This window comes from Pangasianodon hypophthalmus, chromosome 4 (assembly GCF_027358585.1).
Source record: "Pangasianodon hypophthalmus isolate fPanHyp1 chromosome 4, fPanHyp1.pri, whole genome shotgun sequence".
Lineage (NCBI taxonomy): Eukaryota > Metazoa > Chordata > Actinopteri > Siluriformes > Pangasiidae > Pangasianodon > Pangasianodon hypophthalmus.
Window position 1 is genome coordinate 5182406 of NC_069713.1, and position 27412 is coordinate 5209817.

General features: G+C 40.2%; 1 protein-coding gene across 1 annotated transcript in view; it reads right to left on the minus strand.

Moving 5' to 3' along the window:
- The window catches only part of ube3c (ubiquitin protein ligase E3C), a 52148-nt gene that overhangs the window by 11506 nt on the left and 13230 nt on the right, over positions 1-27412 (minus strand). The window contains exons 12-20 of the mRNA XM_034304061.2: positions 19948-20034; positions 19665-19822; positions 18858-19084; positions 15903-16007; positions 14735-14822; positions 11714-11811; positions 11374-11506; positions 9342-9589; positions 642-854 (exon numbers count right to left, since the gene is read on the minus strand). Coding sequence (XP_034159952.1) covers positions 642-854; positions 9342-9589; positions 11374-11506; positions 11714-11811; positions 14735-14822; positions 15903-16007; positions 18858-19084; positions 19665-19822; positions 19948-20034 — 1357 coding nt within the window. The remainder of the gene's footprint in view (positions 1-641; positions 855-9341; positions 9590-11373; positions 11507-11713; positions 11812-14734; positions 14823-15902; positions 16008-18857; positions 19085-19664; positions 19823-19947; positions 20035-27412) is intronic.

Consider the following 27412-nt stretch of genomic DNA (forward strand, 5'->3'; position numbering starts at 1 on the left):
TAGAGAGCGAGGAAGAAAGAGAGAGAAAAACTGAGAGACAGAGAGAGAAAGTCAGACAGAGAGACAGAGTGAGAGAGAGACAGAGTTGCAGAAAGAGCTAGACTGATAGAGAGAAAGAGCAAGAAAGATGGACAGAGAGAGAGGGACAGAGAAACAGACAGACAGAGACAGATAGTGAGAGAGACAGATAGGTAGAAAGGAAGAAAGAGAGAAAAAAACTGAGAGACAGAAAGTCAGAGAGAGAGACTGAGACAGTGAGAGAGAGACAGAGAGAGAGATAGACCAATAGAGACAGTGAGAGAGAAAGACAGAGAGATTGAGAGAGAGAGAGAGAGAGAGAGAGAGAGAGAGACAGAGTTGCAGAGAGAGAGACACACAGGTAGAGAGATAGAGAGAGAGAGAGACAGAGTTGCAGAGAGAGAGACACACAGGTAGAGAGATAGAGAGAGAGAGAGACAGAGTTGCAGAGAGAGATAGACCGATAGAGACAGTGAGAGAGAAAGACAGAGAGATTGAGAGAGAGAGAGAGAGAGAGAGAGACATAGTTGCACAGATAGACAGAGAGAGAGAGAGAGAGAGAGAGAGTGTTTGCAGAGAGAGAGAGAGAGAGAGAGAGAGAGAGAGAGAGTCTGATATCGAACCTGAGCCTCTCCCAGGTCGTTGTTGACGACGGTGAAGTTCAGGCCCAGGTCCTCCACGTCTCCCTCGTAGCTCTTGAGGAACAGAAGGTTCCGGTACATCTCGGGGTCGAGCGAGGCCAGGTGATGAATGTCCACGTCAGCGCTGGTCCCGAGCAGCTTGGACAGGAAGAAACTGGCAAACGGCAGCTCCACTAACATGTTCTCATACAGAGCCTGAGGAAGCAGAAACACACACACACACACACACACACACACACACACACACACACACATTACTAACACGATAAAGGATCAACATGGACTTCAAACCTCTTTCTGCACTGGACTCTGTCTACTTTATTCACAATAGCTGTGGTTTCACACTGCAAGGAATGAGACCTGAAACCAAAAACGCTGGCTGAGGGACGTCGATGGAAAAAGAAACCTTTTACCTAGTGTACACAGAAATCACAAAAATCACTCGCAAAATCACTCGAGTGCTGAGAACACCGAGTCGGCACTCGATACATGATCAGATCATTTTATAAATAACCAGTTTAAAACATCCTGTGTTTCATATTCAACATTTATTTTCTCTTTTAGCTGAGAAAACACACGACACTCAAAACACCACAACACTGCAACCCAAAACACTCGGCATGTTCGATTCACTTCCTGCAGCTGAGTCGATTCAGAGTCGATTCAGAATCACTTTCTCACTAGAGTTCACTCAGAAGCGGACGAGACCACTTCGCTCAGACGCTCTCGGACCCGAGTGTGACTGCTGTTCTCTCACCTGCCTATAGAACCGCAGAGAGAGAGAGAGAGAGAGAGAGAGAGAGAGAGAGAGAGAGAGAGCAAACCAGGCTTCCATTCAAATACACTAAACACTGCACACAGTGCTGTGAAAAAGTATTTACCCCCCTTCTGATTTCCTCTATTTTTGTCACACTAAATGGTTTCCGATCCTCATACAAGATGTAATATAAGACAAGGAAAACACGAGGAAACACAAAACAGTTTTTTTTTTTTTTTTTTTTTGGAAAAAGGTTATACAACACCTGTATCAGCCACGTGAAAAAGCTGGAAGTAATCAAGCCTGAGTGTGTCTAGTCTAACTGAACCCATCTGTCAGTTAAATTTGGTAAATTGAGTAACTAAGGGGGCAAATACTTTTTCCTCACAGGGCCAACTGGGGGGTGGATAACTTATTCTGTCAATAAATGTAATGATCGTTTAAAAAAAAAAAAAAAAAAACTGTGTTTTGTGTTTACTCAGGTTGCCTTTGTCTTATATTAATTTTTTGTTTGAAGACCTGAAACAATTCAGTGTGACAAATATGCCACAAAACAGAAGAAATCAGAAAAGGGAAGGGGGCAAATCCTTTTTTTCACGGCACTGTATGTGAACGCATCCTAAAGGTACAGTTTAATACCTTTTCCTGAGAGGAGAGTGCTTTCTATATTCTATACGCGCGGCAACAAAGTGCCCCCACGGGACAAATAAAGCATATTCAATTCAATTAGATTCAACTCGCAACAAACAATTTGAACTTCTCCAGACAATTAACAATCCCAGCAGAACCATGATCCTGCTCACGCGCATTTACAAGACGGAGCGACACAAAGAATCAGCAATCCCAAACTTTCCCCACATCAGTCCTGACCTTGACCCGCAACAGGACCAGTCGTAAAAGAGCTGCAGCTAATGCAGTGGAACAGTGCTAAAAAAGCCCATTTCAGGACATTAAAATATACAGAGCTCGTATAAAGGATTGCACTCACCCTCCCGGCCACATCAACTAAATGGATTATAAATTTCCCAAATCTCCATAATGCACGCATCGAAAACACACAGGCAGCTCGTAAATCAGGGCATTTTTCTAAACACAGGTTAATTGTGCGACTCAGAAGAAGAAGGAAAAAAAAACACAACACATTTTTTATGCAAAAATAATCCACTTAGCGGCAGCTAGCCTTCACTCCTGCGTCAAAGTGGGAACGTACGCGACATACGCCAGGCCCCTTGAAACCTATCAATAACGCCGCTGCCGGGAACAAGCGGCAATAAGAACACGCAGGCGGACTGTGGCTACTGTTCTTCAAGTAGCTGCATTATTTATCACTGTTTATTGCTAGAAATTGTGCCAAAATGACTCGGGATAAAAAAAAGGATTAATGGCACTGGTGGCTTTTAATATCACTGAGTGCAGTGGCAGGGTAATTAATGCAAATCGCAGCTCCATCAGCGCAGCCGGAACGCCGGCGACTTTAAGCGCCTGCCTTCTGTTCGCTGCCAGGTGAATTTGTTAATTTACAACATTAAGAATCGATAAAAAACAGAATGCTCTGAGAACGCCGATGCCATCAGTCAGCCTGCGACCTTCTCTTTCCCAGAGAAACTTTTCTCTGTGAAGAACAAGAAGTAGGAAAAGTGTTTAAAAAAAAAAAAACTAAAGAACTGTCAACTAATTCTGTATTAAACACACAGCGTAGATCTGCCATTCGTGGTGAAACACATCGCTACGCATGGTGCTGCTTCAGACGAAGAAGTGTGTATCGCTTATACACTGGATTTACGGTGGGTTTAACCTCAGGCTTCCACATGATACAATTTTGATTCTTAAAGGAACGACTCAATATTCAGTACCATTGAATCTGATATATACGACTTTGATTCTTAAAGCAAGGATTTATTTTACATTTACTTTTATGATATTATCCAGACTGACTTATAGACGTGCTTTCACATCTCTAGCAATAAATACATCCTCATACTGGTTCATTCAGTCAGTACTATCAGTCCAAAAGCTCTATTGGGGACGTCAGTACAGTATGGAAAAAAAACACATAAGATGTTTTTTTTTTAAATAACAAAGTGCTAATTTAAGTACTTCATGACGAGGTTGGTCTTTAGTCATCGTTTGAAGACTGCCAGTGACTCAGCTGTTCGATCAGCTAGGGGAAGTTCATTCCACCACCTGGGCAGCAGATCAGAGAGCAGCCTGGATGAGTGGCTTCCCTTCACCCTGAGAGACGGTGCTTCCAACCGAGCAGTGCTAGAACATTCGATACGTGATGATGCCACTGAATCTGCTACGATACAATACAATTTAGAGTTTTTAAAGCAACAGTTCAATATTTAAAGATACTGCTGTACAATTATACAATTTTGATTCTAAAGGCAACAATTCAATATTAGACGATACCACTGAACATCCTATGAGCATAGCATCCTGTGTGTGTGTGTGTGTATATATATATATATATATACACACACACATACATACACACACAGTACTGTGCGAAAGTCTTAGTCACGAGCAAAGAAATGCTAAGATGCAAAGATGCCTTCAAAAATAATGAAATTAAACGTTTGTACATTTAAAAAAAATACTATAAAGAGCAGTAAACAGTAATAAATGAAACAAAGTCAATATTTGGTGTGACAATCCTTCGCTTTAAAAAAAAAAAATAGTATCTCAGGTACAATTAGTGCAGGTTTATAAGGAAATGAGCTGTAAGTGTTACTGAGCAAATCTATAACAGATAGATAAAAAAATAGGGGGCTAAGACTTTTGCACAGTACTGTATATATATATATATATATATATATATATATATATATATATATATATATATATATATATATATATAATGATACAATTTAGATTCTTAATGTAATGATTTGATATTTGATGATATCACTGAATCCGCTATTCAATTTAACTTTTCAATGGACATTGTCACAAAGCAGCTTTACAGAAATAAATAAATTCAGGATATAAATTTTAAATGTATGAATTTATCCCTAAAGAGAAAGCCAGTGGTGACAGTGTAATGAAAAACTCTCTGAGACAATATGAGGAAGAGGAACCAGACTCAAAAGGGAGCCCATCCTTATCACCGACGCCGCTACGATGTGACACAATTTTGATTTTTAAAGCGATGATTCGATATTTGATGATACGATGTGACACAATTTTGATTTTTAAAGTGATGATTCGATATTTGATGATACGATGTGACACAATTTTGATCCTTAAGGCAACGAGTTGCTTTTTGATGGTTGATGAACTGGAGTTACTGCCACCACAGCAAAGGTGATTATTTTCCTATAACAAGAATGACACATTGCACTTTTATCCATTTCTAGTTACGTTTAAACACGTTTTAAAGCTACGTTTAGGTGTAAACAGTGTTCCCTCACCAGCCTCTTTTTTTCTCTCCAAGTTAATTAGACAGAAAAAAAAGTTACAGTTACAGCTTTACCTCTGGCTCTGACAAAGCTCACACTGGAGACTCCTTCCATAAACGTGAAAATGTCACCATATCTACGATTACACACGTTTTTTTCATTTGATTATATGGAGCGCCCACCGTGCAAGATGTTTCTATAGAAACGATAATGTATTAGAACAAGCGCATTGATAAAACCTTATCATTTTTATTTTATTCATTTAAAGAATGACACGTCTAACTTTTTATCTGTTTCTAGCTACACTTAATAGTGACAAAGATGTTGACGAGGTCCTCAAATAATATTTCTTCCTCTATCCAGAAATAACGCCACTGTCCAACCTCACCACAGACTCTTACTGATCAAGTCTTTACATTTACGAATTACAGGGTTTTTTTTCCATCATAGAGAGATTTTAATGTCTGCTGATTTTTTTGTGAAATGCATTTTAGATATTTCCAGAGCAATTTGTTCGGAAAAAAACTAGTCACCTAAGCCAACAATTAACCAGTGACATCCCTCCATCATTTTCACTGTTTCATCTTCATTTTTTTTTTTTTTTTTACAACTGGACCATCTCAGACGTGCTGCTATTGTTCAGACGTGTGTGAACATGGACCAGACACAACTCAGGAAGTCCTCCATGAGCAGGGTTGGGCCCCGGGTCTAAATATTAGCACAATCAATTTATCCCTGCAATAAACAACGCCTTGAAGCTTGATATCTGAACGCCGTTATGACGTTATCCTTTTAACGAGTCCACCTTTAAAACAAAGCGGTAATAAATTCAGTAAGTAGTTTAAACACTTTATTCGAGTCCATCAAAGCCTAAACGCGAGTGTATCACATTAGCCTCGGCAACACTAACAGACCTTAATCATGAATTAGTATAATGAATGCTTAACACCGTGTGCGTGTGTGTGTGTTCGATGCAGCAACAGTGATGTAATTCTAATCTACATCAGGTGCCTTTATAACAGCACTAAACAAATATCAATAGCGCACTCTTCCTGCCACTCTGCGGCGTATTTATGGAGAGAGAAAGAGGGTTAATTGAAAGTCAAATTCAAATTAATCTCCCAAACCTTAATTGCCTCAGCCATTAGTGGCCAAGTGAATGGAGGAGGGGCTCGTTTCTCACTGGAAGAACTCTGCACCTCGCTGAACAGGAGATGTGTGTGTGTGTGTGTGTGTGTGTGTGTGTGTGTGTGTAAAGGGTCTCTAATAAGTGGCCCAAGTTGCCTCGTCAGGAACTGCGTGGATGCTCGTGACTGTAAAACAGATCAAAACTCTATTAGCGGCAGAAAGGGTTCAGGTTATTTATGACGCCAGCTGATTTAGCTGCATAAACACGGCCGGGGAAGCGGCGGCTAATGGAGGGCCGCAGTCGAGGACACGACGGGCTCCTGGTGTGAGGTCATTTATTTAGTCGGCTCTATTTTATACACGAACTGCGCGGGCCAGGTGCATTAATGAAACTGTAAAAACATTAGGTTTATAAATCAGAGCGTTTAGACGTGTTAAAGATGGCCGGATCGACTCAGATCTGATATTCAGCAACAGAGGATTTGGATTTCCACCTTCAGTGATCTGAAGAAGGTGGAGTTAATGACCAAACCTCTGACGTTCATCACTTTCTTCCTAGCGTCCAGAAGTGGAATGAAACGTCTTCGGAAAACCCGTCCAACAAAAGACACTTGCAAAATGTCTTGATCAAATGGCCGAGAGCCGAGACTGCAGAGACATTATAAATGAAAAGTATTCTGGCACGGTCTGTTCAGACAGCATTTAGGCTTAGACCATGAACTGAAAATGACCTTTGACCCTCATCAAATGATTCACGATCAGCCCTTAGATTCTGTGTGTACCTGAGCGACTAAGAAAAAGAAAAGAAGAACATGGAATGATTAAGGTGGCAAAAGGTGAACGGAAGGCAATCGCAGGGAAAAGGAAGGAAAGTTTAGGGGAAAAAAGAAAAAGTCAAGTTTAGGAAAAAAGGGATGGGACAGGACAGGACCAGAAAAGAAAAGAAAAGAAAAGAAAAGAAAAAAGAAAAGACAGGACCAGAGAAAAGAAAAGGAAAAAAAAGAAATGAAATGGCAAAAAAGAAAAGACAGGACAGGACCAGAGAAAAGAAAAGAAAAGAAAAAAAAGAAACGAAATGACAAAAAAGAAAAGAAAAGAAAAGAAAAGAAAAGACAGGACCAGAGAAAAGAAAAGAAAAAAAGAAACGAAATGACAGAAAAGAAAAGAAAAGACTGGACCAGAAAAGAAAAGAAAAGATGGGAAAGGAAAGGAAAGGAATGTAAAATACAAGGCAGTAAAAGAATGAAAACAATAAGAAAAAACAAAGGAAAAACCCTACACAGAGGTGCAGAGGGAGAAGAAACGGGTGAGTGAAGGCAGATGAGCAGGTGGTGAAGGTGACACACACATGGCAGCGGTCAGGAGGAATAAAGGCGGATTAAACAGTGTTCATCTCCACCACGCTGCTGAAAGCACGTCTAGACCGAAGCTAATCTCTGAGAACTGATACAGAGTTTGTTGACTTTTCCAATCTAATCATCATCATTTGCTCATTTCTTGGTTTAATCCAGTGCTAATAAAAGCCAGAAGAGCGAGTCAACACAGCACTGTGCCTTATCACCAGCTCTCTGAGCTCAGACAGACGCACAGCACAAATCAAACACTTCCCTTCTTCCTCCGGTCTCACGCAACTGCGCAATAATCCAGCCAGACGACAACACCGTGGTGTGCGCTGCTCCACCTGACAACACCAGCTAGCTCACTGCTAGCCACGTGGCCCAGGACGTCTGTTTTAAAACTGATGTATACTTTTCTCTCCATTCATCTTTAAACATTCTGTTTCCATCATCAACTGTTTTTTTGACCCTCCAAACAAGCCACGTTTGTCAGTTCACTAATCAGATCAGAGAGGGAAACAAAATGAAATATCAATGACAGTTTGTGAAATCCCTCCGCTTTCTGAGTGAATGCCTCTAGACTTGTAGCCAGCCCTGTAGCTAAACTTGTAGCTAGACTGTAGCTATCCCTGTAGCTAGACTTGTAGCTAGACTGCAGATAGACTTGAAGATAGACTGTATCTAGACTTGTAGCTAGTCTGTATCCAGACTTGTAGATAGACTGTAGCTAGACTTGTAGCTAAACTTGTACATAGACTGTAGCTAGACTTGTAGCTATCCCTGTAGCTAGACTTGTAGATAAACTGTAGCTACACTTGTAGCTACACTTGTAGCTAGCTCTGTAGCTAGCCTCTGGTCTGATGAGCTGCCTTCTGCTAAATAATTTACATAAATGCATGTGATTGGCTGAAGTCAAGCTGGTTCATGTCTAGAAAATAAGACCACCAGGAAAAACTATGGCTGTTTACCGGCTCTGCTACAGTAATGTATTAAGCACTCGTTAAATACTTAGACTGAGATTCGCTAGTTAACTGCAGCTGCTCTACACATAACTTACTCCGTCTCATACTTACTACAGTAATACATCCAAACCCCGCTCTAATGGGCTCTAGCAGTTAGATCCCTACCCCACCCCTACACATGATCAGGCATGCACCAGTGTTAGATTTCAATATCACGATCGTGGGCATCACATCACAAAGTCAATATTTTTAATCCTTTTCTCTGATTTTTTTAGTCTTGCCCAATTCCAACCTACTATCTCGTTCACCTCTATTGTGTATACACGAGCTAACAGACACTTATGATTGGTGTCCCTCAGATCAGGCCAGAAGGCGGGGCCGATTATCTCTCTCAGACTCCTCGCTGTAGACTCATCCACACAAATCTGCAAATAATTAATACTCATTTTTATCCTTCTAGCCAGGAAGGAACCTCAGGACGGATTCGTTAGCAATTTCTTTACTGTTATATTATAATATATTAACACCTTCAGCTTCCTGTCAGCTTTGTCGATTTGATGAGTCATAACGACTCGGCAGGTTAAAACCAGATTAAAACTACAGCTGTATTGGTGAGGAATAAAACACACTGTTGTTATGCTGTTAACTGGCGTTAGCTATACACTGTACATGTCTAATGTTAAAGGTGCGGTAGTCGATTTTAGTTTATTTCATACATGCATGGATAATCTGGAAGATATTTAGAGCATGATGGAAAAAAAGTATACATATTGGTCCGGAGTGGTTGTTTGTGTTTGGATCTGGCTCTCCTGTCAGCCATTTTATAGACACGCTACTACTGGGAGAGCCAGGGGGTAGAAATTTGTGAACTTGGGAAGGAAAGAGGGTAGGCACAACGAAAAATCACCAGCCAAAACATTACTAATATGAGATGGGAGGAAGAGGGCGGGGGCTCAACCATTCCAGACTCGTATCTTGATTGGCTCATTGCCATTTCACTGACTGATCAGTCATTACTACTGTTAAAATGTGGAGCTCCCATGCAAAATGTATGAAATCTAGCCGTCCTGCAATCCAATCCGATCCCACATACACACCTTGCCCAGTATCCGACCCAGGAAGTAGTAGTGACGCGTGAAGCTCTCGCCCGTGAGCATCTCGGCCGTGGGGCTCGGGTACAGCAGCCCCTCGTTGGTGGTCCTGAAGAAGCCCTGGTTGGGGTTGAACCCCGACTTGAGCAGCTCGCTGAGGAACTCGCGGAAAATCCCTCCGCCGTCGATGCCGGCCTCGTCCAGGCCGTGAGCGTTCAGCAGGTGCACGCGGATACGCTTCTTCAGATCGGGCTCTGAAACGAGGAGGAAAGAACAGATTTTACACTCATAAGGCACGACAAATGGGCTTCTTGTAAAATTCCCTGCCAAAGCTTTATCATCACGAGCGAGATTGGCAAACAGAATTCTTCTGGACTCAGTGTCCTTTGTATTGCAGGCTGTTGAGTCAATAGCAACCATTAGATTCAATTCTCTGACACTAAAAGGAAATAAGAGGAAATTTGACTGCTGTTAAATCTTTCAACACGATTACACAGCATAACTCACAAAACACACACTTTTAATTACACCACTATTATTAACCGTAACTATAGCAACCCATTGACCTGCTATTACATATCAGCACTGCCAGGTTAAAGGTGTATTAGGTAAGATTATTATTTTATTCCAAGATTAGGTCTCTAACGGTTAGGTAGGTTCACAAAGCTCCGCCCCCAGGAGCTACGATAGCCCTTAGAGTGTTTATAGAGTGTTTAAAAAATGACTGAGAGGACGTGTATCCAAACACAAACAAGCATTCCTGACCGGAAGTCCATTTTCCAAACTGGCTTTCTCAGCGAATTAATACACTTTTGCTAAGGCCATGATTTAGCCTGTTGTTTTGTTTTGTTTTTTTTATCACTCTTCTACATACTCTACATGGCCAAAAGTTTGCGGACACTTGGCCATCACATTCATATGTGCTTTTTGAACATCCCATTCCAGATTTATTCCCCCTTTGCTGTTATTAATAAGCTCCACTCTTCTGGGAAGCTTTCCACTAGATGTTGGAGCGTGGCTGTGGGGATTTGTGATCATTCAGCTACAAGAGCATTAGTGAGGTCAGGCACTGATGTTGGTGAGGAGGTCTGGGGTTCAGTCGGTGTTCCAGTTCATCCCAAAGGTGTTCAGTGGGGTTGAGGTCAGGGCTCTGTGCAGGACACTCGAGTTCTTCCACTCCAACCTTCACACACCATGTCTTCATGGAGCTCGCTTTGTGAACATATTTGAGCATACAAAGCCGTTCTATACAATTCTGTGCTTCCAGCTTTGTGGGAACAGTTTGGGGAAGAACCACATATGGGTGTGATGATCAGCTGTCCACATACTTTTGGCCATATATTGTATTTTCCAGTTATTTGTACAAGTTGAATATTGTACTTTTAAAGCACCTTTGACAGAATACAGATTTTTCCATCATGTTCAATACACACGCTAACGTCTAGGTGTTTTAAGGAAGAGTTGGCCAACAATAAAACTGTACATCATATTTTCCTTTCCCTAAATGTAGTTCATCAACCAAGGCATGAATTCTTTAGGTTTTACACTGGAGCTAAAAACAGTTTTGTTTATTAAGAATAAATCTGTATTACAAAAAAAAAAAAACTACAAAACAAATGTGATATATACAATCACGACCACGAATCAGTGCTACTGTACACTTCCAGATGTTTAGGCCACGCCCCTTACCTGAGTGGAACGACACCAAACTATTCGCAAAGAAGGAAGAAAGTCAGAGAGTCGGTTTTCTGATTGAAATCTTTCAACTCTGTGACGTCGTTTTGTTCATATTTATAGAGCCAGCGTGTCAGCGAGTCAGTCTGAGATACTGAACGACGCCGACTGTGGACCGAGTTACACATTTATGTTACTATTTATACCACGGCGCTGTTGAGTTCTGGATTCTGATTGGTCAGAAGGTGTTGATTAATTTTCTATAACAGCAGCTCTGACAGTAGCGCAGCTGCAAATCACAGGTTTATCGTTTCTATAGTAACAGCTCATTCGACGAGGCTAAAAGAGCCGTGTTTGCTCATACCGTTCTCCGGAGACAGTTTGTCGTACGCGTCCTCGTAGATGTAGTTCCTCCGGATGGTGATGTTGATGCCGTCTAGGAAAGGGCCATCCCCCTGTACGTCCCGTTTATCAGCGTAGATCAGCCTCTGGAATATCTGCAGCGGCGAGTACGAGAGCGAGAGAATGAGAGAGTAAGGATTTATTGCAGGTAATCATCTCTTGCATAAACATTTTTCCTCCAACAGGAAGTGAACCATGAGGCAGCGTTAAGAGTCTTCACGACACATAAAGTGTTGACTAAAGGTTGAAGATGATCGTTGAGTAATTTGGCACACAAACACACGGGAAATAGACTTCCGTACCTTGACTCTCTCCTCGAAAGGCACGACAAACGGCAGCTCTGTGAGGATGGCCAGGTGTCTCTCCTCTGAAACAGACAGGGGCGGAGGCTCCAAGCCAACTGTGGAGAAAAAAAAAAAAAAAAACATTTTCATTATTTAATCATCTGAGCATCCATCCTTTTATTCTGAACTTTACTTATTTCACTCGGCAAGACACGACTTCTTATTTATATTAAATTTTAAAATAACCCAAAGCAAAAATTCCTCACTTTATTCAAGAGATGCTACGAATAGCATTGATTAAGTGATTCCTATAAAAGAATCAATTAATTGAACAAAAGAAAAGAGCGGAAAAAACAGATCTTAAATATATCTATGAGATGTCTAAGATATTTTCACACACACTTCCAGGAGGTAAAGTTTCTCAAGTAGTTTAAGTGAGTTATTATTCCAAAACAACAGCAGTTGTGATTATTATCTGAAGGCTATGAACTGACGTGCTCTGCATACAGCACGTGGACGTAAGTGGTGATTACGTGAATTAACCGCAGAGATATCTTCATCACATTTTAAACCCCTGTTATTACAAACAGTGTCAATAATTCTGCAGGTGAGTGTATTGAGTTTAATATATATTCAGGTTAAGTTCGCTGGATTCTGTGTTTGTCTCTTCCGCTGCTCACTTTTAATTAACTCTGTAGTCCTGCGTCCGTCCAGCTGTCTGCTGCGTCCATTACGGGGACGTTTGTTTGGGATTAAAGCTCTGTCCTGTTTGATGGAGATTGGGGGGGGGAGGCATAGAAAGTGCCGGAACAGCAGCAGAGAAGCATCATTTGTCTGCCACGCTGCTAATACAGCGCAATTATTCTGCTCAATTAGTCAAGCCTACCTCTCTGTCTCTCTGATCCAGCCATCAACACGCCATCTCGGAGAGAGAGTTATGGCGCGGCGTGGTCAATGCGCACGCCGTTCATCACCGACGCAAATGTCCATTTAGGGAAATGAAAGAGCTTCGGACAAACAGGGGGCCAGATGTGACCAGCCTTAGGCTAATTGAATTTTTAAGCACCTATGCCCAAGAGAACTGCACGAGACGCTGTTATTGGGGAGTTTTCACACCAAACACACACACAAGCGGGCTATTAGGCTAATACACACTCACTCAATCCACTCAGGCCTCCGTCTCACTCAACGTCTCTCATCTCATTTCTCTGAACTGTATTTATTAGGGAAGCATTGATACTGATTGACTCTGGTGTCAGGTATCGGTCTGATAGCGTGCTGATTTCCTCGTAAAAAAATACTGTGATATCGACATCTGATACCGCGTGAAAGTACGGGACGTAAGTCTAGCGTACGTTGTTGCGCTAATGAACAGACGACATGAAATGACTGCGATCTGGACGAATGATTGATAATCAAAGCAGACTGCAAACTGTGATCTGTCAAAAGATAGATGGATGGATGGATGGATGGATGGACTTTATCTCTAAGGGGAAATTTGGATACATATCAACAGGAGGAACTACAGCATCTTCCTACAATATCAGTAAGTAGAGCTGGGCGATGTGACAAATCATCGTATCACGACTCTTGAAGACATTTCAAAACACAAGACACAATAACAATTCCTCTGCAATATAGCAGCGTTGCACTGCATCACACAACGCTGTATTCAATGTCTTAATTCAATGTCTACACAAATACATTTATTTTTATAACAGTTTTATTTCTAAAAAAAATTAAATACCAATTAACTAATAATGAATTAAAACAATTTTAATAATTAAGTGCAAAATGTTAACATCAAATCAGCTGCTTCCAGTCAGTTAATAATTTAAGAAATATTTATGAAAAGAATTAAACAAAATTTAATTTAAATTTAATTTAAAGTTTATAATTTAAAAAATATTTATGAAATTTTTAAAAAACTCAGAAAAAGTGTATTGCAAAATAATGTATCACGATATTGATATTGGTACCATATCAGTATCGGTAACAGTAACCCTATCAGTAACCCTATCAGTACCAGTACCAGTATCAGTATCAGTATCGGTAACAGTAACCCTATCAGTACCAGTATCTGTATCAGTACCAGTATCAGTATCAGTATCTGTACCAGTATCTGTTATCAGTACCAGTATCAGTATCTGTATCAGTATCAGTATCAGTACCAATACCAATACCAGTACCAGTACCAGTATCAGTACCAGTACCAGTATCAGTATCTGTATCAATACCTGTATCAGTATCAGTATCAGTACCAGTATCAGTACCAGTACCAGTATCAGTATCAGTATCTGTACCAGTACCAGTACCAGTACCAGTATCAGTACCAGTATCAGTATCAGTATCAGTATCAGTATCAGTACCAGTATCAGTATCAGTACCTGTATCAGTACCAGTACCAGTATCAGTATCTGTATCAATATCAGTACCAGTATCTGTATCAGTACCAGTACCAGTACCAGTACCAGTATCAGTACCAGTATCAGTATCTGTATCAATATCAGTACCAGTATCAGTATCAGTATCTGTACCAGTATCTGTTATCAGTACCAGTATCAATATCAGTATCTGTTATCAGTATCTGTACCAGGATCTGTATCAGTATCTGTTATCAGTATCAGTATCAGTATCTGTACCAGTATCTGTTATCAGTACCAGTATCAGTATCAATATCAGTACCAGTATCAGTATCAGTATCAGTATCCGTACCGGTATCAGTATCAGTATCCGTACCGGTATCAGTATCCGTACCAGTACCAGTATCAGTATCCGTACCGGTATCAGTATCTGTATCCGTACCGGTATCGATGTGTACCAGAAACATGGTGGTGTTGATGCGTCACGAGCATTTACACCCCAGTGTTTAAACGAGAACGCAGGAAAAGCACACTACAGCTCAGCATTAACCCTGAATTAATTAACTAATTAGCTCCGGCTGCATCAATAACTCGTGAAGTGTGGCGTTTTCAGTAAATCAGTAAATCACACAGTCCGGACTCAGCGATGATAAACACGGCGTTAGCAGGATCTCACCATCTAACGTGGACTGGAGCGGTCCGATTCGGCCCATACGCCTCGTCCTCCACACGTGTCGAGCAGACGGCACGTACAGCTGAGTCACCTGTTCAAAACAAAACGAAACGAAAAAACGTTCCTCAGGTGAGCACTGAAGAAAGCTACGGGCTGAGACGTCTGCTCACTGGTCTGTTTGAACTCACCGATCTCTCCACTTCTTCAAGATAAAATAATAAATATATATTTGGATAGACCTTTGTGGTCTGGTTTTCATTCAGTGTGAGGACAGCCACTGCCTTGGATTAAAAAAAATAATAAATAAATAAAAATAATTTTAAAAATATAGTAAAAAAAACAGGACACGGCTGATGTGTAACGAGAAACCAAACAAAAGTTAACCTAATTTTCAAACGATTCCATGAATATTTAAAGAATAATTCGAGTTATGGTTTCTAGTTTCTTACTAAAACAAAAACTTAAATTAAAATACAAACATATTTTTAATAAAAATCATTTTAAAAGTCATTTTAAGCCATACATTTTTTATTTATTTATCTATCTACATTTATTCATTTATTAAAATTGTAATTAAAAGTATATAGTTATCTTTGAAAGCTTTCACATTTCCTCATTTTCTTAATTTTTATGATCATGCTACTACATTATTCATTTATCATAACACGGAATATTTCTATCTCTTTTGAACAAGAACGAATTAAATCCAAAAGTCATTTTTGTTATCTAGCTTTTTTGTTTTCTTTTTTTTTAAAAAATCAGTCTTAATTTTAACAGCTAATTTGGATTTAGTTTTAATCTTAGTCTTTAGTATTTTAGACATTTAGTTGAATTTGCAGCTATAGAGAGATACTCCTTCCACAAATATTAAATAAAAATATAAATAAAATATAAATAGTCTCCTCAGAAAACTTCCCCATCACATTTACACAACATTTTTAAAAACGTGTCTGTGTCACGTCTGCTGTACGTGTCCCTGTGAATGAGCTGTTACTATAGAAACGATAACGTATTAGAATGAGTGCATTAATATGAACCTGTGATTTGCAGTTGCGCTACTGTCAGAGAAAATGAATCGACACTTTCTGACCAATCAGAATCCAGAACCCCAAAGCGCTGATTGTTCTCTGGATTATTTTCATGAACGGAGATGTGTGACGAGACTGCGCACCTTATCAGCCCTGATGTTGACCTCGTCGGACAGCCAGTGACCCTTCGGGCAGAACGGCCTCCTGATGTCCCGCGCCTTCAACATCTTCACCAGGTTCGTGATCACCTGAAACAAAACCAAACAAACAAACACATTCAAACGTGATGTGAGAAAACGTCAGCTACAAATCATGATACAAATGTGTGCGCGCTTGTTATAAACTGTGCTCTTTGTTCAGCAGCCGATTGTCCACCATCTGATCACCTCCGCAATCGAGGCGTAAAGAGATAGAAGCACAATTTATTTGTCTTTCGGTCAAAATGGCCGCTTGTCTGAGTTAAAAGGGCAGCATTAGGGTCATTAGTGGGCAATTGCTGGTGGACGGAGAAGATAGATGAGCTGTCACAGAGCAGCCCACACTGCTAATTAACCCCACACACACACACACACACACACACACACACACACACACACACACACACACACACACACACACGCTGAAAAGGCACTGATGTTTGCTGTCCTGCCCGCTTTTATTTATAATGAAGTCTAAACTCAGATTGCTCAGATACAAGAGAAGTGAAAAAAAGGTTGACTGATTTGACAAAAAAATATCGTACTGCAGTGCGCAATGGCTCAGTTCAGCAAATTACCCATGATCCTCCATGATGTAGCTATTTCGAAGGCCATGTACGCGTGCTGTACTTAATAGTGCTGGGATGAGCGACTCCCAAACGGCTTCTTACCTATATTTATTTAGCCCTATCTGAACGGGATTAAATGTTCATGGGGACTTGGGGGAACTTCCTGTTTTACACGTGCTCCTCTGTCATGTGATTAATGTCCAGATCTGCCACGTCAGTGTTTTTTCTCCATCCTCGGGTCTATCATTTTATACACGTCTGTGATTTTCTATGCAGATGTCGCCTCGCATGGGGAAAAAAAAAAACAAAGCTGTTTGACTGCTGTTACTTGCCGTATTTAGTCTCGTGCATCAGTGACCCCAGATATTAAACACGTCCCGAATCATGAAAGAAAAATGGATGCTTTTTGATACTTTGCGATTAGGAATTGTGTTTTTTAATTATTGCTGGAAATTTGGTTCGCAGCAAACGGAAATAAGAGACATCGCTCTTCTTCCATCGCTTGAACGCCATGGTATGAATGGAGCGTGATCATGTGACCGTGTGGCGCAAACATCCGGGTTTGTAGAAAGTACAACCCGCTTGAAACACGGTCTTCCTGTGTTTTATCACTGAGGAGACGTGTAAAAAGAAAACGTACTACAGACATCCCCCTGATAAACTAATCCGATCCGAATAGGGCTTCTGATTATTGTTCGATTTAATAAAATCCGATTAACAAAATCACATCATACTTCACACTGTGCTTGTAATAGCACGGAACTCAAATTCGGCTTTTAGTTTCAGATAAAAGCAGCGAGATGCTACATATTAGCTCACTCGAAGCGTTCTTTAATATTGGTATCAGCAAGTCTTTTGTCCAAACTCGTTATTCTGCAGTGCAGGAGACAAGAAGAGGAGCTCTCCTGACCATCAGATAGTCATCGATCCTGCAGCAATAATAACGCTGAGGTAATAACAGCGAGTGCAAAACGCTGTCTGGTCAACCAGCTAACAGGGAGACGGAGGAGAGAAAGCCCAGAAACGAGCGCTGGTTAATTATCCCATCAGGTTAAGTGCAGGCCGTAACGGGCTTCTCCCAAACTCCGGCCATGTCTGCGCTTCTCCAAACACGGCCAAGAGGCAGCCTTCCATTAGCAATATTAATACGAGCTTAGTTGATCATTTTCATTCAATTAGCTTCTTTCGATTAAATGGATGGCCGGGACAATAGGGGTGATAAAACACGGTGGCTAACATTAGCGTGGGCGGGGTCAGCGGCGGGCCGGCCGGCCGTAAATCCCGCCTTCAATTTGGGAAATGCGTTTGTGCTGCTTTCAGCGGCTCGTTTCAGCTGACGAGAGGCAGCTAGTGCTGCGCTTTATTAAAAACATTACTCCTCTTCTACCACACGGAGAGGAGAACGGAGAGATTACAGAGGGATTAAACACAGAGACAGAGAGAGAGAGAGAGAGAGAGAGAGAGAGAGAGTCCTTAATTTATGTACATCTTTTGCACTTTTTTTTTTGGTTTATTAGTAATATCATAGTAATATTTTAATATCATCTATCAGTATTTTATTTAATTTTGTAGAAGAGAGAGAGACAGAGAGAGGCAGAGAGAGAGAGAGACAGAGAGAGGCAGAGAGAGAGAGAGACAGAGAAAGAGGCAGAGAGAGAGAGAGGGAGAGAGACAGAGAGAGAGACAGAGAAAGAGGCAGAGAGAGAGAGAGAGAGAGAGAGAGAGAGAGAGAGAGACAGACAGAGAGAGAGAGGCAGAGAGAGGGAGAGAGACAGAGAGAGAGACAGAGACAGAGAGAGAGACAGAGAGAGACAGAGAAAGAGACAGAGACAGAGAGAGACAGAGAGAGACAGAGAAAGAGACAGAGACAGAGAGAGCGAGAGGGAGAGAGACAGAGAGAGCGAGAGGGAGAGAGCGAGAGGGGGGGAGAGAGAGAGAGAGAGAGAGAGAGAGACAGAGAGAGAGAGACAGAGAGAGCGAGAGGGAGAGAGACAGAGAGAGAGACAGAGAGAGCGAGAGCGAGAGGGAGAGAGACAGAGAGAGCGAGAGCGAGAGAGAGAGAGAGAGAGAGAGAGAGACAGAGAGAGCGAGAGGGAGAGAGACAGAGAGAGAGACAGAGAGAGCGAGAGCGAGAGAGAGAGAGAGAGAGAGAGAGAGACAGAGAGAGCGAGAGGGAGAGAGACAGAGAGAGAGACAGAGACAGAGACAGAGAGAGCGAGAGAGGCAGAGAGAGAGAGAGAGAGAGAGGCAGAGAGAGCGAGAGGGAGAGACAGAGTGTTCTGATGTTTATGATAATATTGTAAAGGTCAGAGGTCATGTGGTGAGTTCTGACCTTGAACAGCTGGACCCAGCGTTTCTGTTGGTTCTGGATGCGCTGCTGCACTTGGCTGCTGGTTTTGACTCCGACGCTGCGGAAGGCGGCTGCGTATTCCTCCCTGTGGCCGCTCTTGGTCTCGGGATGCGCCAGCTTGATGATCCCCAGACACGCATCACGCAAACACCGGGACAGAGTCACCAACTCCGGGAGAGAGAACGGCATCATGGACGCCTGCCTCTGACCTGCAGCGAAAACAACAACAACAAACAACAAACACATTTCACTACAAAGTGTTTATTCAGTAAGAAATAAAAGACTCAGCGCCGCGCTCTTAGAGGAAAAATAATCAACTACGGGATGGTGTGATGACGCAGAGTTACTCTTACTACCATGACGCTGATTGATTTCCAAAAACAGCACAGCCCCAAGTGTTTAATTCCTCTTATACTACAGTGACTTGTCAACAATCACCATTTTTATTCATTACACAACAACACGTCATACTTTTTATCCATTTACAGCTACATTTATTGCTGTGAAATATCAGGAGAACAAGGTCCCTCGCCAACCTCACTTTTTTTCTTTCACTTGAAGTTAATAAGACAGAAAAAAGGCACATAAAAATCCTTGTTAAATGGTTGAGTGAGCATCACACTGAACACTCTCTCTCTCCCAGGCAGGACGCTTTTAGGGAATCTGGGCCCAGGGTCATTATTTATAAGTAATAATTTATATAATTTATTATATAAGTCTATGAAGATGACCAGACACATTTGTCTCTGGTGTGTGTGTATGTGTGTGTGCGCGTGTGTGAGTTCTTACCATCCATGGCTTCCCCGAAGAACTCTGTGTCGTGGATGGAGATGAGCGAGTGGCTGAACAGCGAGCTGAACAGGTAGAAGAGAGGGATGATCCTGCTCGAGTCCTCAGCAGACATGGGAGAGCCGCGAGACATCAACTGCAGCAACGGCACCAGAGACCTGACCGTGCACACACACACACACACACACACACACACACACACACACACACATGACCAAATCACCTACCTGAATTTGGGTACGTGAGCTCCTCGAGACACGATTTTAGTAGCAGTAACACTCACCCTGTGATCATTTTGGTCCTCATGGACGTTATTAAGTGCCACAGGTGTCTGAGGAAGCGAGCGTTGAAGGCCAAACTGTACAGGAGCCTGGAGAGGACAAAAAGCAGATCAATCCCAATCACATTCACCGAGTACTGGTTTATCACAATTATAACATGAGCTTGCGGCTGTCCTCAGTACCTGCCTGGTCAGAGTCACTGTAGTTTAAATTAGGCCACAAGTTTATTTTCTGGGAAACTAGAACTACACTGATGAGAAAATATAGAGTGCAGGTACAAACAAACAAAAAAAATAAAAATAATAATGCACAGGTGTGATTAAAGATTCTCTAGAGACTATGATTATGAACCGGAGTGATGTAGCTGAGGTTGAGGAACTGTCAGAGCCAGAATTCACACACCATGCCGCTGATATTTCTACATCCAGGCTTGTTTTCAGTGTTTCGCAGTGTTTCCACAGGCTTCATATGTCATTACGTATGTGATTTCATGGTAACTACATACGCAGGGGCTTGTATGAAGGTCGCTCCAGATAAACAGATGAAATAAAGTGTGTAACTGTTGATATGATGATGTTTCTTGTAACGTTTATTAACACTGAAGGAGTCTCCAGTGTGAGATAAAGCTGTAACTTTTTCATTACAACTTTTCCATCATCTTCAGAGGACAGAGGAGTTGCTATAACATAAGCGATAGCTACAACTAGCATGTGGATGTTCCACAACACTAAATGCAACTATAAGCTGATAAAAAAAGTATGATGACATTCTTCAATTAGTAAAAAATAAATAAATAAAACTATAATTGTTGGCAAATTGTTGTGGTATAAAAGGAATAAAACTAGAGATGAAACCGATCCAACACCAAGTACTGGATAGCATTTTTTTTTTTTTTAAAGAAAGGTGGATCAGATATCAGAGAAAAATCTATCGGATATCAGATCCTGTAACAAAAGTCAAAGATTGGAACTGGATTTGGAAAAGAAATTTAATTTTGAAACTGGAAATGTTTCCAGATAAAGAGATTTGACTGTTTTTTCTTTTGTTAGGATCGATTTTGTTACATTGATGCTTTATTATATTTACAATTCAAATGATTTTTGCGTGAAAGAGTTTAACTGTGAAGTGATTCTGTTAAAAAAAATTTTTTTAAAGATTTTAAAGAAAACAATATGAGATGGGTATCTGTGTCGGCTCATAGTCGAGGTTTCGGCTTCGTACTTTATATAGGAAAAGTGGTATCATGCCATTTCTAAATGAAACACTTCAGGACGTGCTGTTAGAGGAAAATAATCAACAATCAGGTTGGTAAGAATAACTCCACTCTGTCACATGACCCTGTCTTGGATTCATTTTCTGTAACAGCACACCTACAAAGTGTTTTATTCCTTACCTATTCCATCCATCCATTCTCTGTACCGCTTATCCTACACAGGGTCGCGGAGCCTGAGGATTCGGGGCACAAGGCAGGGGAAAAAATTGACTACGGAAAATTTGGAAAAGCCAATCAGCCTATGACAGTCTTTGGACTGGGGGAGGAAACCGGAGTACCTGGAGGAAACCTCCGAAGCATGCAAAACTTGGGATTTGAACCCCCAACCCCGGAGTTGCGAGGCAAACGTGTTAACCACTAAGCCACCTTGCTTTTTTTTTTGATAGTAGTTTTTATTCTAGTAGTTTTATAAGGACACGCCCTCTGTGTGTTTCTCAAACAAAATGCTGAAATACAAATGAACTGCCTTGTAAGTAAATTGTAAAATTTAAGCACTCTGTGTTTGGGTTGTTCTGTCTTTTGAATAATAATTGTTTTATAATAAACGTCTTTGTAGTCACTTCAACACTGAAACATACACATCACATTCACATCGAGTGCTCTGGTATATGGTGTTATTATCAGACTAACAAGTAATAGATGTGTGTGATCAGACACACACTCGTGCGCTCAGTGCACTCTGGGGAAGAGTTCAGTCTCTTAAACAGACTAAAAACATTTTTCGTTTAGTATAATGTGCGTATGTGTATTTTATCGCTGACACAGCACTTTTTTCCCTGCTATTTAAAAACAATGGTCCTGGCAGCAGCTACTTGACTGTATCCATCACTGATATCACGGTCTTAGAGCCCGGAGTCTAATCAGTGCTCTTCCTGCCCACGACGACCTCCGGGACCCTAAACCACTAAACGAACTGAGGAGTTCAGAAAGGTGGAAAAACAAACACTCTCGGCCGCTGGCTCTGTTCAACGGCAGGACGAATTAAAGGAGCTGTTAAGCTTTATTAAGGCGCCCATTAGTAAAGCTGCGATGCTCTGCAGGCTCGTAAAGCGGCCGCGGTTTCCTGCGAGGCTCCGTTTAACTTAATGACCTGCGCAGAGACAATGCCACAGTAACTAAAGCCCAAACGGCACACAGAGTGTGTGAGCTGAAACACACTGACTCACTGAGATGACACGGAGGTGTGAGAAAACACACTGCCGAGGGAAAGAAAAGGCGCGAGCACGAGTGATTAACTGAGGAGAAAGGACAATAATGAGTGTCTGTGTGTGTGTGTGTGTGTGTGTGTGTGTGTACTAAGAATGGCCTAGTTTGCTCCTTTTACATGGTTTGCTAATACCGAGTGGCACCAGAACGACAAGTGAACAAAACACACACAAAAGGTCGACACAAAGAGCTCAATTAGCAGAAAGAGAGAACATTCCAGCTGTTAAATCTGTCTGCGTTTCTGTTTAACTAACCTTTGAGTTACGATTAAAAAATATTTCATACCATAGACTCTTCCAGATTTCAGGTTTTAACACTATTAAATATCGTAAAAAGTTCAAGAAGGGTGAATATGATCTAATCGAATGCTATTTACATCATTCACATCAGTGTTTCTCAGAGTCACGACCTGTGAAGCATATCCACAGGGTCTGTGAGGTTTTTTTTTTTTTAACAGTGGAGGAAACTCACATTATCAAAGTTATAATATTAAATATTAAGGGGTCCAAGCACCAAAGTCAGCTCAGGAGTTCAGGAATCGAAAGTTCTATGGCTTGAAAAAATATTTGGGGAAAAAAACCCATACTGAGGGGGTCTGTGAGATTTATTTCACACTTAAAGGGTCCCTGGCTATGAAAAGTCTATGAACTGCTGATTTATATCATATTTTATGCAGTTCACATTCGAACCATCCACAACTGAATGTTTAAGATCCCACGTCTTCCTCATGGTCATCTAACACAAGACTCTAGACAAGAGTTTTCCCGACATTTCAGCAGAATGAGCTCGTCTGTTGCTGTAGGAAAGGGAGGTATCCGTTTCTCACAAATGCAAAATTCACAGCTCGCTATTATGACTAGCAAATTAAATAATAGATTCAAGATTCAAAGATTCAAAGCATTTATTGTCATGTGCACAGTGAGGAAAACCAAGTTTCCCTGTACAATGAAATTGCGTGTAGACATGCTAATTAACAAAAACTTCATGTATTGTGGTTTCAGTGTAATGTTGTGGTTTTAATTTTGTGATTGTAATGTGATTTTAATGTTGTGATTTTAATGCAATGTTGTGATTTTAATGTGATTTTAATGCAATGTTGTGATTTTAATGTTGTGATTTTAATGCAATGTTGTGATTTTAATGTTGTGATTTTAATGTTGTGATTTTAATGTAATGTGATTTTAATGTTGTGATTTTAATGCAATGTTGTGATTTTAATGTTGTGATTTTAATGCAATGTTGTGATTTTAATGTTGTGATTTTAATGCAATGTTGTGATTTTAATGTGATTTTAATGCAATGTTGTGATTTTAATGTTGTGATTTTAATGCAATGTTGTGATTTTAATGTTGTGATTTTAATGCAATGTTGTGATTTTAATGTGATTTTAATGCAATGTTGTGATTTTAATGTTGTGATTTTAATGCAATGTTGTGATTTTAATGTTGTGATTTTAATGTAATGTTGTGATTTTAATGTGATTTTAATGCAATGTTGTGATTTTAATGTTGTGATTTTAATGCAATGTTGTGATTTTAATGTTGTGATTTTAATGTAATGTTGTGATTTTAATGTGATTTTAATGCAATGTTGTGATTTTAATGTTGTGATTTTAATGCAATGTTGTGATTTTAATGTTGTGATTTTAATGTAATGTTGTGATTTTAATGTTGTGATTTTAATGCAATGTTGTGATTTTAATGTGATTTTAATGCAATGTTGTGGTTTTAATGTTGTGATTTTAATGCAATGTTGTGATTTTAATGTTGTGATTTTAATGCAATGTTGTGATTTTAATGTTGTGATTTTAATGCAATGTTGTGATTTTAATGTTGTGATTGTAATGTAATGCTGCGGTTTTAACATTTGTGTCTATGCATTATAATAATAAACAGACATAATAAAGCTAATGAAAAAAATACAATAAGAAATAACACACGACAGAACGTGCAGTTCTATAAAAACAATCCACGCTGGGGTGGTGTGATGCAGCACAACATGAAGCGGAGTGTCTTTACCACCCCAAGCTGGATTATTTTCATGTAACAGCACGGTCTGGATGACGGTGTGTTATTCCGCTTATACCACAGCAATTTGCCAATGACTACAATACTTCATTTATTAATGAACTGCACGTTGCACATTTTAATGGTTCAGAGTTAAGATTTGATGCTGTGGAACGTCCATGAGACAAGTTAGCTCCTGTTCTCACTTATGTTATAGCCACAATAATCAGTTATTCCCTCACCGAAATCTTCTTTTCTCTCTTAAAAACTTCAGCTTTTCATTTTCCTGAGAAACTGGAGACTCCTTCCATAAATGTTAAATAAACATCTCCTAACAAGAATATCACCATATCAACAATTATACGTTTTTCTTTGTTAAACAAAATTTTGTACTTTTTATAAATCTGGCTATTATTAGTCTTTTTAGATTAGTTTATTATTCTTCTTAGTTTATATGGAGCATCTACCGTACAAGTCCCTGTGATTGAGCTGTTACTATAGTAACCATAATGTATTAGAACGAGCGCATTGATATAAACCTATCGTTCATGTTACAGCTGTTATACAAAAATAATACACATCTTCTGACCAATCAGATTTGAGAATTAAACCACGCTGTGGTGTAAAACATGTTGCTTCGCTGTATAACTAACAGCATGTACTAAACCGCAAAAATGTGTTACAGTATTAAAAATATATAACAGACACGCAGGCAAAATGAAGCAAAATTGCTTTTTCAGGTCATCTAGATGACTTCTACGCTAAAAAATTAGAGAGATAAATAAAAGTAATAAGAGCAGTGAGTGTGTTTATGATCCCAGCTGGTGTTACAGGAGGAGGCGGAGCTTCGGCTCTTTATGGAACACGAGTGTGTGATTGAAATGAGACAAAAAGCCCTAAAGAGCTGATTTACTGCCTGTGAGGACAAAAAAACTCCACTTCAATTACCAAATGAAGTGCTGATAAACACACACACACACACACACACACACACACACACAGAGAGCAGTGATGAGAGGGGGAGTGAAAATGACCTTGATGAATAAGCAGTGACCAGGCTGCCCTTCTGTTAGTAAAGAATTATTCAAATACAAAACAAGAGCGAGAAACAAAACAGCCTCGGGCGATAAAAATGACTCGGCTTGCTTTTTTTCCTGTTTGACTAAAATGGATTAAATTTGTTTCGGGACACGTTTATATATTTTTTTAAATAGACGTTTAGGTGTCACATTTATAACATTAATCACAGGATTTTGGACAGTGGGGAGGCAAAGGATTAAAAAATTCTCCCCAAAACTTCAATTTACAATTTACTCCTTTATTACAGAAATCTATAAGACTAGTTCAAAATTACTGTTTTTTTTCAATCTACAGTTTTAACAAAAGCCTTTTTTAGCTTTTGTTCCAAAATTGCTGTATTTTTTTCTAAACTGATCTGATGCAATTCACAAACAGGAATGCCATCTAACCAAACAACTTGACTTATTTATTTTTGTTTGTTTGTTTTACATTGTTCATCCATCTATCTACTTTTCCATCAATCTATCTATCCATCCGTCCATCCAACCAACCAACCAACCATCTACCAATCCATCTACCTTCTTATCTATCATCCATCCATCCATCCATTCATCCATCCATCCATCCATCCAACCAACCACCTACCAATCCATCTACCTTCTTATCTATCATCCATCCATTCATCCATCCATCCATCCAACCAACCACCTACCAATCCATCTACCTTCTTATCTATCATCCATCCATCCATTCATCCATCCATCCATCTATCCAACCAACCACCTACCAAACCATCTACCTACTTATCCATCCGTCCATCCATCCAACCACCTACCAATCCATCTACCTTCTTATCTATCCATCCATCCATCCATCCATCCACCTACCAATCCATCTACCTACTTATCGATCATCCATCCATCCATCCATCCATCCACCTACCAATCCATCTACCTTCTTATCTATCATCCATCCATCCAACCACCTACCAATCCATCTACCTACTTATCCATCCGTCCATCCATCCATCCATCCATCCATCTATCCAACCAACCACCTACCAATCCATCTACCTACTTATCTGTCCAACTATCCATCTATAAATCCATTCCATCTATCCATCTACCCATCTACATACTTTTCCATCCATCCATCCATCCATCCATCCACCATCTATCCATCTACCTACCAAGCTGTCTAGCCATTCAACCATCCATCTACCTACTTAATCTATCCATCCAATCAACCACCCACCTACCTACACATCTACCTATCCATCCATCTATCCATTCAACCCTCCATCCAGCTACCTACCTATCTATCCATTCATTCATCTACCTACATATCAATCCATCCATCCAGACATGTGCCTACCTACTTATCTATCTATTTTCTATTTATTTACTTACTTTACTTTATTTCATTTTATTTTTCCAGAGATTATTCCGTGAGAATGGTTGCTGTAAGGGGACATTTTTAAATTCCAGTATTAGTATAGAGCATAATTATATAAGTGATGAACCATGAGTGTGTGTGTGTGTGTGTGTGTGTGTGCGTGTCTTGTTGTCCTCTCTGAGGGCCAAATCAGAGGACAATGATGACTTTGTGGGGACTTTCATCTGGTTGTTAGAAAAATTTATGATTTATCAAAATGCACATCTTTTATTTAAAAAAAAAAAAAGGAAGAAAGAAAAAGTAAAAAAAAAAAATAAAACAAAAGTGCCAAATAATAGGGATAGATGCAGCTCAGAACCGTGAGTGTGAGTGTGTATCCAAACCTGCTCACACCTCTGTAACACACAGATACAGGCTACAGTGTGATCAGCTACACTGCATGTGTGTGAGCTGAGTGAAGTAAATTTAGGCCAAAAAATAAAAAGAATAAATGTATTTTAATATTTTCAGTGTGAGATTAGGCTCTTTAACCACAAAGAAACCTGTTTCATTATCCTTTTTACCCAG